General features: G+C 35.8%; 1 protein-coding gene and 1 long non-coding RNA gene across 5 annotated transcripts in view; one reads left to right on the top strand and one right to left on the bottom strand.

Annotated features, from left to right (window-relative positions):
• vstm2b (V-set and transmembrane domain containing 2B) overlaps positions 1–12,890 on the top strand; it is a 35,214-nt gene that overhangs the window by 19,573 nt on the left and 2,751 nt on the right. The window contains exons 5-6 of one of the 4 annotated variants that reach the window (XR_533317.2): positions 133–391; positions 604–2,524. The exons of 1 other annotated variant lie outside the window; for it this stretch is intronic. Coding sequence is in view for 2 of the 3 variants with exons in the window: in XM_008404970.2 (XP_008403192.1) it covers positions 133–230 (98 nt within the window). In the remaining variant the exon portion in view is untranslated. Of the gene's footprint in view, positions 1–132; positions 2,525–12,890 lie in introns of those variants that run through there. 2 more of the 4 variants (XM_008404972.2, XM_008404970.2) reach the window with 2 other exon arrangements.
• On the bottom strand, positions 6,306–12,772 carry LOC103462286 (uncharacterized). The gene is made up of 4 exons (XR_533318.2): positions 12,622–12,772; positions 9,396–9,455; positions 6,755–6,856; positions 6,306–6,643 (listed from the first exon to the last, which is right to left on the bottom strand). It is a non-coding gene; the product is annotated as an uncharacterized LOC103462286 (long non-coding RNA).

A 12,890-nucleotide genomic window follows, 5' to 3' on the forward strand; every position in this document is an offset into this window, starting at 1 on the left:
AGTGAATACTCTTGTGAATACTGACTTGAGCTCAAAAGCTCTGAAATGTTCTCTGTACCAGCCACCCAGCTGGTACAGAGAACCATGTAGAATATGCTGTGGTTTACAATACAGATGTGTTTTATTTCACAGAATTCTGGCAATCCTCCTGTTGCCCTGTAGGAAAGTACCATTCCATTTCTGTAAGTTATGCCCTTTATTGTCACACACTGTGCAAGGTTGACCTCTAGTATGTCTGGGAATCTATGCCTAATGATGTTTGCCATCTCTTCTTTAAGCAAATCCACTGGAAATGTTGTTATAGCTGAGACCTCGAGTTTAGACTTACCAAGAGATGGGGAGCTTAGATGGTATGCTATCATCATCTGATGCTTTGAGGCCAATGAGAGAGGTACATTTTTGAAGCAGCTTGTGTGTCTGATGACCTGCTTGAAAAAGCTATGCTTAGCTTCAAAACGCATTGTCCACTGCCCAACTACTGGACCGAAAAGCCTGATCATCTGTGGATAATGCTCCAAATAATGGTGTTTGGGTAGTAGCTTGATATCAGGGAGCAGTGCCTGATATCTCTGTCTGTGCTCTATGATTTTGCTTTCCAAAAAGGCCAGTGAGTCATCACTATGAGCAGGAGAAACAACAAGTTTGGTTATATCCTTCAGATCCATGAGAACAAGCCACGCAGGCTCATCCTCAGGCACAAGTGATCCAACTAAAAAAGGCAAGAACCGAAGCAAACTCCAATTTTTGTGTGCATTTCCTCCAACAGTTTTTGTGCTACAGAAGGTTTGTGACACTACATGAGGTCTGTTTGTCTTATCTGCCCATTTGTAGGGGAACTTCAGAATCGCATTGTTCAAGTCGGCTAATGTGAAAAACTTCTTTGATATGAGGACTGTCAAGCAATGAGCCAACTCTACTGGGATTATACCCTCAAAAACATCATGGGCAAGATCTGGTGGATAACCAAAAATTACATGAAAGTGCGACAGATTTTTTGAGAAGACACATTCTCTTTTAACGCCATAACAGCTTGTACCTGTCTCTTGAGCTTCTTTTACATGGACCTGCTGAAGCTCTTTGTTTCTTAGCTGGAAAACACCATATGCTACAGAATGTAGCTGAATGTCACTGCTTCTACCTGTGCAAAATCTGCAATAATATTCCACAGAAAAACTTTGCATAAATCCTGCAACACTGTGTGCACCAAGGTTATCTGGAACTACACTTATGACTGTACTTTTAACCAACTCTCCTAAAAGTGGAACATAAATGCCATGTTCTTCAAGATTTTTCAGATCATGTAGAAGAGGTTCCAATATTTTGTCAACCGTAGGTTTTAACATCTGTGGTTTTGCATAACACTGCTAAGTAGATGGAGGATAAGGAAGAATGAGATTCAGGAGGCAAGTTAGCTAAAACCCAATAAATGGCACAAAGTTTGTGTTTCTTCCGTGAGGTACCAAGTGGGTTACACACTTCAAAGTCATCCACATAAAAACGTAAAGAAAGCCTTAGCTTCTCTCCAGTAAGGAAAGTATTTTCCTTAAATAAGGAACCATCACTTGATTTCCGATAACAATATGAACCAGTAGTATTTGTTTCCTTCTGTTTTTTGTGGCATTCAACTACTTCATCAACAATATCACTTCTATTCAAAAGCTGCTGTAACAACTTCAGTAATGGTACATATTGGAAGCTTTGTTTATTTTTAACATCAAGGATATATTCAACTGGTTCTACAACACAGAAATTATTCTTGTAATACTTCTTACGCAGATACTCTGTGCTTAGAAGACCACCCTTTTGTATGCATTGTGGCACAGGATTGCCTGAACAAACTGCACTAACAGTCTCTGTGACAACCACATTATCTACATGTAGGTTTCTTTGATTCAATATGTTTGTTACAATGTCACAGGACAATGGTATGGGTGCAGTACAAATCAAATGATACAGCTCCTCTAGAAATGCATCAGTAGCTGTGCTTGGAACATGGACCAAATGCTCGAGTTTTAGCAAAGCAGCTGCAAATCTTTGCTCTATGAGTTTTTCCAAGTCCTCAGTATGACACGGGCTGTGTGAAGGAACAATGGCATCCAACTGCTCTACAAACTGACTATTTCCCTCAAATTCATTTGCAGAAGGGGTCTCTTTTTTAACTATGCCTTGTTTAAAATCAAACACAGTGTAGTGACTGTACGGTTTTTGTGTGACGTAAATGTAGAGTAAACGTTTGTTTTAAAGTTACAACCTAGGAACATACAAGTAAGTGTCTCATTTCTTTTTAGATGTGAATATATGTGAGCAAAATAGTCCCGCACTGATGCCAAATCATTGCATTCACAAAGGTGACAACAGAAAATAGCTTTTGTTGTAGTGGTCAACACTGTTTTGTGGCATTTATTTTGATGGACAATAAGTGCATTCCATGTTTTAAAGGTGCATGGACAATGCAGGTATGTACATGGAAAGTGGCAATGACGTCCAAAATGTGGATGTTTTAATTTGTAGTGATGCAAAAGCTTGGACCTACTTGACACTTTTTCTGAGCACCCCTTACAACTCCACATTACCAGCACCACCTAAACCTGTAGCACACAAAGATAACCTTGAGTGAGATAACTGAAAATCCAGCAGGTAACTTTACATAAAAAAGATCTAAGCTCTTCACCAGATTACCAAAACTCAATGTCCTGACAAATATCTGCCATCAGCATAAAATTCATGGGTGCTAAAGTTTGGAAGGCACATTTGAAACTTAAATTTGTTTTTTTATACTAAATCATCTTGGCTTACAAAAATGAATTAAAAAAGCAATTCCTATCTAGGAGCCCTAATTACTTTACATCTGTTCTACAACCCAAATTTGTAAACACTTTACATTGAGTCTTCCCTTAAGCTTTTGAAAAAAGGGTGTATTTTTAAGAGTTAACATCTACATGACAAACATTCTACCTGTCATTAATAAGCATGTCACATTCACAAAACAGTACTGTTCCGATGCAGGTGGTTCATAAATCTGTCAAAAATGTTCCTAGCACACTATTTTTCTAATATTTCTATAAAATTTTTTTAAAGAAAAAAATGTGTTACCATATATTGCAGTTATCAGTAGATATTTACAAAGGACACTTTGCATAAGTCTTGAGAATTTGGAAAACATTCGGATTTTTACTCATACCGAATACTGTGCTCCAGCACTGCGCTGGACCATTGCACCCCCAGCGAACTGTGCTGGATGGCCTTTGCATCCATACAGCGGCGCTGCTGCAGTCGAACCATTACGTTAGCAAATTGAAATATGAAGATGGAGGGGATCATTAATGTTGTGCAGTGCACCACAGATAAGGGAAAATAACCCAGAAACCCGTCAAAGTACTCAAAATCCCTCATATTCTTTTGTCGTTCTGTCAGCGATGCTACATGCAGACTCGTTACCATAATAACGAATATCGGTTCTGTTAGTGTATCATGTTTCCACAAGGGTATAATCCCAGAAGAGGTGGGTCATTAGCTTGACAGTGCTAATATGAAAGAACAAAAAAAGCCAGTCGGTTCTAAATCGCCACAGTAGCCATAAGGGAAATAAAGTAACGGACACTTCTCCTGGTGGCATTTCACTGCTTGGAAACTATCGAAACCACCTCGTTGATCTATCCCAAGCACACAAATTACAAATATCGGTAACAACCGTCTTCTGTGGACAACTTTGATGGACTATAGCATACTGTTCTGTACTACTGTATTTAGCTACAGCTATTAGCTATACTAATAAGAATAGCTAGCAAAATGAAAACCAAAGAACATGCAGATAGTTTAACAATGAGCTATTATACAAGACAATAATCATGTGGAAACATTCTGAACTACAAAAAAATATATATTTAGATCACTTACCTAATCGATATTCCTCTAAAGATTTGTCTTAAACGTTCTTGTCGCTGAGTAGTCGGAAGAAACTGGGTGGCAATCGCGATATCTTTACAAATATCTTGTTTGGCTTCTGATTGGTTAAGATTCAAAAGACCGCTCTTATTATTGTCCAATCATATTTGATAGTGTCTTTTGATATATTGCATCATTTCCGGTGATGATAAAACATGATTACAATGGTTTTAGTAATGTAATATAATTACGTTAAACCAACATAAGGAAAATGTGTAGTTTCATTATTGTTGATAATTAAGTAAATGGTTCTTTATTCAATCGTGTAAATACAAGAGACATGATTGTCTTGTGTAGTATTAACTTATTTTGTTTGTGCAAAATGAAAGAACCCTAAATTCTCATTTTTTCAGTGTTACAGTTCTATCCATGTTTTAATGTTGCGGAGCTCAGTTGTTTTGCAAATAGTTAAAAGTTTAAACTGCTATTGTTGTACATCTTTTATCTGGTCATTTTGTGGAATATTTAACAACCAGAAAATGGCAAAGAACAAGAATATTTTTTCCACTCTGATTGGCTGCTGCTAGGCCTACTAATTTTAAGTTGAATGTTCATTGCATTTTTCGTAGACGCCTGTGAAAATAATTTCTATCCCCATGGCTTTTTTGTTCCCTGGTAAATTATCTTGATGATAAATACAGAAACAAGCATAAAAATCAAAACATCTACAATAGTGATAGTAATATTAATAATAATATAATAGTCAGTGCAAAGTAGCCTACAAATTCTTTGTTGGGGGGCAGTGAGGGACCTGGATAAAGGCTAGGGGGGGCGCTGGCCCAAAAATGGTTGAGAAACTGATTTAGTTGGTAATGTTGCATGTTCTAAATTACTTGTAAAAACATTGACTGAAAGGATTCTTATTTAATGTTGAGGGATTTTTGCCTGTAAGGTAAACCTTTTGGGGACAGACATTTTACATTTTGTTTTGAGTTGAAATGTACTGAAGTCCTATTTGAGTGTTTACCTTGTATTGTTAGAAGCAATTGTTTGCACTATTCAAATACACTTTTTATTAAACTGTGGCAATAGCAACGGTATAGTTAATTTATATCATAACTATAAGTTTCAGGCTCAGGATTTTTTTTTACTTTAAGCCCTGAGTTTGTCGTCTTAAGTCCACACTTAAAACAGCTTCATAGTTAATGCCAACATCAACTGATTGATGTTGATGTTGGCATTAACTGATTCTATGACATTACTGACTTTTTTTTCTACTTCTAACATAAACAGGGAAAGAAGACACCCAGAAATGTTTTTCCACCCCAGGCATCTGGTCCCAATCCTCATAAGTTCTGATGATGTCACATACATGGCGAGTCCACAACGTCTTAAAATTGTAAGTTTTATTTTTTTATTTGCCATTTTTCTATCTTCTTTAAAATACAAATGCTTTCTCTGTTTAATTGCTCTATTGTTCTTTTTTGTAGGTTTCTGTAAGGTGCAGTGAACGGGAATGTTCTGTCGTTGATCCTCACTTTATGTTTTATTGTCACACTTAAATGTTCATGTTGTGTTCACTTTTGATGTGTAAACTGATAATTTATGTAAAGTTCATAAAGTTGTGAGTAAAATTGGACAATTTTAAAATGTCGGTAATAAAACTAAATATTTGAATTACCTTGGGCATCTTGTGTAATTAATCTTTCCATGTAATTGTAGCCTAAAACAATGTAAGTATTATAGTGTAGTAATGCATGTCATGTACAAAGTATGAATAAAGACTTATGAGTAATTAAAATTGTACTTTATTAGCAATAGCAGTAAATCAAAAATAAAAATTAAGTGTAATTTAAATACATTACTAATATATTAGTAGTATATTAAAAATATATTAAGTATATTTTTAATATAATTCTATGACAGAATTAGTACACTCAATATGGAGTATTTTTGGAATATTCCTTGTGAATACTACATAAAAACGTATACTTAAAGTATACTAAGTACAACTTTAAGTTGTTCCAAAAATGTACGTTGAGTATACTAAAGTATACTAGAAGTTGTAATTTAATACTATTTAAATACTACTAAAGTATACTAAGCACAAAAAAAGTTTTCCAAAATAGTACAGTTTAAGTACATCAATCCAAGTATGCTAAAGTATTTTAAAATTTAGTATACTAAAGCATACTTTTTTTTTACTTGGGCGTCCTGTGAGGAAGAGTTCCCCACGGACTCGACGTCCCTTTTAGAAGGGCGCATTAACATTGTAATAAATGATAATGGACGTACCCTAGTGTACAATGTTTGGTCAGGACAGTAATGTCACTTATTTCCAAAATGTCATGCAAGATTGGAGTTAAGATGGAAAGCATGTGGAGGGATGAGAGTTAAATACAGCTGTTTAGAGAGTTATCTGAGTGATATTTAAATGTTTATTGTTGAGTTGTTCCACATTGAAATGTACTCATTACTTTTATGCCTCCAGCATAGTGATTTTAAGCTTCATCTTTTTGTTATTACCACCGCTCTTCGACACACTTCATGAGGACAGCCAGTAGCACAACCTGAATGAAAAACAGGTAAACTTCCTCTGTGACTGTTTTGATTGGTCAGGAGAAGTGTCTTCAGTTTTTCCTCTGAATGGTGATTTGGAAGCATTTATCATCAGATCACCTGACAAAACTGAAGGGTTATTTCAGCTCGCAGGTCCCCGGAAAATAACCTCTGACACAGTGAGCAATCATGGAAGGTTCTGCTCAAAAAATACAGGAACTGTTACTTTTCTGCAATGTCATCTGCTTGTCACAAAAGTGCTGGGTGGATACAGTGTAGGAGAGATACGCTGCTGTGTGCTTCAAAGTACCTGTCACATTTTTATCTCTCCGCTGCCAAACATCTGGAGAGCAAGTTGTCTGTCTCCATGAAGATCCACGTCAGTCAGGGCAACATGGTGAATCATTTATCTCTGTAAAATTAATAGCTTCACCTAAGTTGTCAACTAGTCCTGGTATTTTAAGAACACAAAGCACTCAAGTGAATTTAGAAACAACTGCTGACTGACTACAATGCTAAGGCAGAATAAAAAACACTGAGTGGACTTGCAGGCTCAAATGACACATTCTCCACAAGACTAGAGCACATTTTATGCTAACATTAGCATTAGCTTCACAGAGAGAGTCCCAGAGGTCCTGATTCAGAGTTTTTAGTTGACAGATTAACAAAATGATCTGGTGGAAACATATAGGACAGTCTGCTCACTGATCAAGCTGAACTCAACATATTCTCAGTTTCAGCATGCTGATGTTAGCCCAATAGTCTTTGCCATCTATCATCCCCATTTCACTGTACTTTAAGTGGCAATAGTTGTACAGATGAATGCCATTACATTTGAGTGTTTGTTCCTGACAGCTGACCTGCTTCTGAGGTAAAATACCAGCCTTCTTTGGACTGCTATTTTTATCGGTTACTTTTAATTTCTTCATTCTTAATGTCAACTTTCATGATTAAGTAACTATTGTTATGTAAAGTTAACTATGACATTCAATCCTGACGTGGTGTTGTGGATGTACATATCTAGTCATTAGAATCATGCTTCATTTATTAGCTGAAATAAATATTTTCTAATTTAATGAACAGGACAATTTTCTGCTCCAACAGAAAAGTTTGTTCTTTTACCCAGGCGGCAAAAAGAAAGTTTGTTCTGTCCATGATGTTTCATGCTTCAGAAGAACTCAAATGTAGAACTCAACACATTCTCATAGAGCCATCCAACTGCAGTATTTATATATTAAAGTTGTCGGAAGGCACTCAAGAAAAAAAGGTTTGGGCTTAGATGTTGTGTCAGTAAATAGCTTCAACAACTCCCAATCAGGATGCAAAAACAGAAAGAGATTTACATTCCTGGAGGAGAGAACACATTTCAGTGTTCTTACACACTTTATATTGGCTGTAAAAGTCAAGATGTAGAAAGGGTAGGTTTTTTTTTGTTTTTTTTCCCCCCGAAAAACCAGACATGCTGGAAAACTGATAATAAATATATTAAGATTCAACTATTTGGACAAATAAGATAAATGACAAAACCAGACTGTGCGCAAACACAACTAATTACTATTTCAGGAACATTTACCTGTATTGATTCTAATCAGTTGCTTAAGAAACCCATCAAACCTCATTGAACGTTCCTTTCAGTTGAATTGCTCAATAGGAAATTAAGTATTTGGAAATTTATATAGGAATAGCTCCAAATATCATTTTCCCTAACAGTGTTCCTGTAGGTAACACACCTGAAGGCATGACTAATGATTCATCCCTAACTTTGACCTTAGTTTAGTTCTCACCTTAACAGCAGAAAAACATGTAACAATGTCTGCCTCACTGTAGGCTTTTGATTTGATCAACTCAATGTTTTCTGCTCAGGGAAGTTTGAATGTGTAAAAAAATAACTTAATGCATCTTAGGACCAATAATATTCAAATCTGATCAAATTGTCAAACGTGAATAAGAAAAGCCGAAGTGTTCATTTAGATATTTCATTAAAATTCAAATGTTGTTATTTTGTGCCTGGAACCAGAGACTGAACATGACCATAAAGAAAAACCACAGTCCCATTATTAAAGGTGTAAGTTTTTCTGAAGCAAAAAGAAAAAAATATTTTTTTATTAAGCTGGAGAAAAAGTATGCCATTCAGCTTTTTACACAGTCTAAGCACATGCAGCCCCACAGTTTCAATACTTCATGAGGCTTAAAAGAAATGCATAAATGAATATCATCTGCATAGTGAGGAGCATATTTAAATGTGCTCAGAACAGGGAGCATGTAAACCATAATAAGGGCCCCAAAATAGATCCCTGAGGAACACCAAAATGTAGATTACTTCAGAAATACATATATTTCTGAAGTAATGTAGATATTTATAACTGCAACACAAAATGAATGATCAGAGACATAAAAAAAAGCTGATTTTAATACATCAGCTTAATAACTCAACCTGTTAAGCATTATTTAATTAACAGAAAGTCACATTGCAATGTTCAAGAATTGTGCATTTGCTACTTTCAATTTGAACAAAATCAGAACGACCAAATATGTACTTTGGAGAATAATTTTGTTTAAAACCAATCAAGTAACAGGGTATTTTCCTTTTTTTTTTTTTTCAAGAAATCCTTCCTTTTTAATTTTAACACAACCAAAATTAAAACTTTAATATCAAAGACAAAGTTAGCATTTAAATTCATTGTGGTTAAAAGAGCTTGATGAGTGTTTTTATAGCATTATTATAGTTAGACACTAGATCTATGAATATCATTTAAAAAAAACTTTTACCATAATGCATTAGTGAAGATTTTATATTCTTGGAAGGGGACAAATGTTGCACAGAGAGACACAATCAGACTGACAGCAGTCACGCTGTGTTTAGTTGCTGTGTTGAATCTCACTTGGCAGCTGCTTCAGTCCTCTGTCTGTGCGTGTGTTTGTGCGTCTATGGATGAGGGAGAAACATTTACCTTAACTGTCTGTCTGAAATTATAAGGCAATGCTTTGATGTGCTCTCTGGGACACTTCATCTGAAACATAAGAGGAATTATGATCAAGCCATGTGTTTTATATATTACATGGATGAGTCAGGGAGTGTCTGGATGACATTCCTGCTACTGACACATCCACTTCTTAGTTGAGCACATAGGTTTATTAAGCTCCCACTCATTACAAAATCTTACTTTTCAACGTACGGATTTGTTGTATCAAATTTTTCTAGTAATATTTTAGGAGTGTGAAATCTTGAAATAATTTCCCCTCATTTCATACCAGCCAACATCTATTCTGTCGTGTGTAGTAGTACCTGAATATCTGCTGGACTTTGTCAGCCAAAGTTCAAACTATGCCAATTCTCTTTCCAAAACACAGCTTTTCCTTTGCTAAACTTAGACAAGAATGAAAAATTCCTCTGATAATGCAGATATTTGACCAGTTGCCTGGTAACAAGAAGATCCCAACCAGGGCCTGTCTCTGCATGCATGTGTGATTTCTGCCAGGGACTCTAGTTTCCCTGTCATTCAGGACTCTGCATTTTAGTTCAAGTAGCCAGTCTAATTTGCTACTAGGTGTGGCTATGTGCCTGCAGGTTTGTTGTACTGCGTTTTTAAGTTGCCCTGTGATGAACCCAGACTACCCAAATAGAGTGCTGATTGTGAACCGTGCTGTTAATAATCAATGTTCCTCATGAATTGAGAATTTACTCATTCCAGAAAGATACTCTATTCTAATTTTTTTTCTTCATTTTCCTAGTTTATAAAGAATTAATAATTTCCTAATTAATAATTAAGTAATAATTAATAAATTGTCAATTATTAATTGTAGCAGACAAGTTGAAATCTGTCTGCTACTTTAATCAGGAGGCTTGTCATTATTTAATAGAAACTAGCAGATCACGCTTCACTGAAAAACCAAGTGATGGAGAGTTTGCTCTTTTTCCTGACACCATCCCGGCCCAAAGTCTATGGAGAGCCATTTCAGCCAAAATTAAATAAATAAATAAATAAAAGGGTGAAATAAATAAAAAATGAGTAAAATAAATCAATAAATGAAGAAAATGAGTGAAACAAATACAAAATTAGTTAAATAAATAATTTAGCTTTTTCATTAACCCAATTTTTCATTAATTTATTTTTTTATATTACCAATTTCTCAATTTCCCTTTTTTCATTTTATCTATTTTTCATTAATTTTTTCATTTATTTATTTTTCAGATTATAAATTTCTTTTTCATTCATCTCTTTTTCATTTGTCCATTTTTCATTTAGCCCTTTATCTATTTGCCCATTTTTCCATAATCTATCTTTTAATTTAACCATTTTTCAATTTCCTTTTTCCATTAAGCCGATTTTCTATTTCCCAGTTTCATTAATCAATTTCTCATATATGCCTTTTTTATTTACCCATTTTTCTTTAATATATTTTTCATTTAACATTTGTTTGAAATTTTTTTTATTTTCCCATTGATTGAGTGTTCAGTTGTCTTGATTTGCTATTTGAACCAGACCGTGAAAATTTTATATAATTGGGGTTAAGATGATGCCACACGTCAACTAGATTTTGTTCGTTAAAAAAAATTGTTAAATGTTTTGTTTGGGTAACTTGAGTTATGTTTAGAAGGCCACTTATCATAAAATTCATCTGGAACAAGGTTGAGATCTCCACCAATTATAACACTGTTTGTTGAGCAAAATGATTTTAGCTGGTCTAGATGTAAGGTTATTTCTTCTAGCAATAATTTGTTTTGGTTTAGATTATTGTAACCACATATGTTTAATAAAATAAGCATTAAGTTATCTAAACAGACAGTGAGAGATAACCAGTGGCCATTTTCATCCATTTTATTTGAGAAAATTTGACCCTGGAAGTTTTTTAACAGAATAGCGACCCTTGCTGATCTTGACGTGCCTTTTTATTTCTATTTTTACAGTCTTGGATTTCAGCCCTATTGAACTCCACCGCTATAGCAATGTTTGCAATAGAGAGCGTGTTTTGTTTCAGTTCTCCTCCAAAGTTCAGCATAATTTTCTGTAGATTTTCAACTGCTTCTTGGCATTTGATGCATTGGAACTAACCTCCTCGTCTCCCTTTGTTTTCTTATGTGGTACTGGGGTCTTACACGGTGAAGTTAGGGCATTTTTAGTCCCTTTGGCATCTGCGTCCAAGCAGTAATCGTGAGTTAGCAGAGCTTTGCTGTTAGCTTTGTAGTTAACCATTATCGTTATTGTTTAACTCTTGCTTGTAATTAATTTTCCGGTTATCACTGGATGTTTTAAGTTATTAGTTCACGATGATACTCCTTGGTGTCAAATCCGGACTTCATAAATGTTCAATTATTTATTTAGGAGCTTGCTAACCGGAGCTCATTACTATGCATCCGCTCTCTCCGCCATCTTGCTGCCCTCAAGTACTCGAAGAGGTGTATCTTTACTTCCAGTGTCATTTTCCCTCGGAAACCTGACTGAAAAATTCACGGATACTCATTATCTTAAGGATATAATAAAAGGTAAGGTTAATAACAACTATGTGTTAGATAGCTGTTATTACTCATTGTAAATCCACCATTCTCTGAAGGCGCTTTCGCACTGCACGGAACGGAACCGTTCAGAGCGTGTTCGCATTACAACTTGCGACCGGTTCCACCCGGCCCCATGGCACCACAAAAGCTGTGGTTCCGATCGTGCCGGCCAAGCGATTCTGCTTAGAACCAGCAGCTGATTGGCCGCTGGTTGTTATAGAGTCAGACATTGATTTTCCGTTGACAGCTGGCTCTCACTAAACTGTATTTTATTTTGTAAAGAGTGCTCTTTTCAATATGTGTATTATTAGTTTTAATTAGCAATGGATTCGTCTCAATATAGTGCAATCACCTGGTCTAATGACGAGGGTTTTTTTTCCCTCCGCTTACTTGCTGATGAACGAGTACAACCGGCCGCTACATCGAAACCATTGTTTAGTTACAAAAAATAACGTCCGGTACCGCTTCAATGGCGCCCTCAGTGTAATGCGAACACAACAGGGCTGGAACCGTTCCGTTCCGTTCTGTGCAGTGCGAACGCGGCTTAACTGTGTATAAAATAAACAGCTTCCGATCGGAGAGTAAACCAACTAGCAGCAGCTTTAGCCAGTTAGGAAACATACACATACACCGCTGCCTGTCAGTTCTGTGTTGTTAAAAGTTTAACTAAAATTACTTACATCTTCCAACACTGTTGTTTAGAGAAGCATTTTAAATACTGATTTAAGCGCCATATGTAGGCCAGTCGCGATAAACGAAGAAGAATCCGCGCTTTCTGATTGGCTATCTGTCACATTTAGCGTTAAGCTCCCAGTCGGGGAAAAACCCTGATTTAGATCAGAGAGGCCACGACGATCTACCGTAACCCACCACACACTGCAGGATGATCGGTTACGAAATCACCAGCGACAATCTTAGATCGGCCAATGTTCTAAGATTTTCGTAAAGG

This window comes from Poecilia reticulata, linkage group LG3 (assembly GCF_000633615.1).
Source record: "Poecilia reticulata strain Guanapo linkage group LG3, Guppy_female_1.0+MT, whole genome shotgun sequence".
NCBI lineage: Eukaryota > Metazoa > Chordata > Actinopteri > Cyprinodontiformes > Poeciliidae > Poecilia > Poecilia reticulata.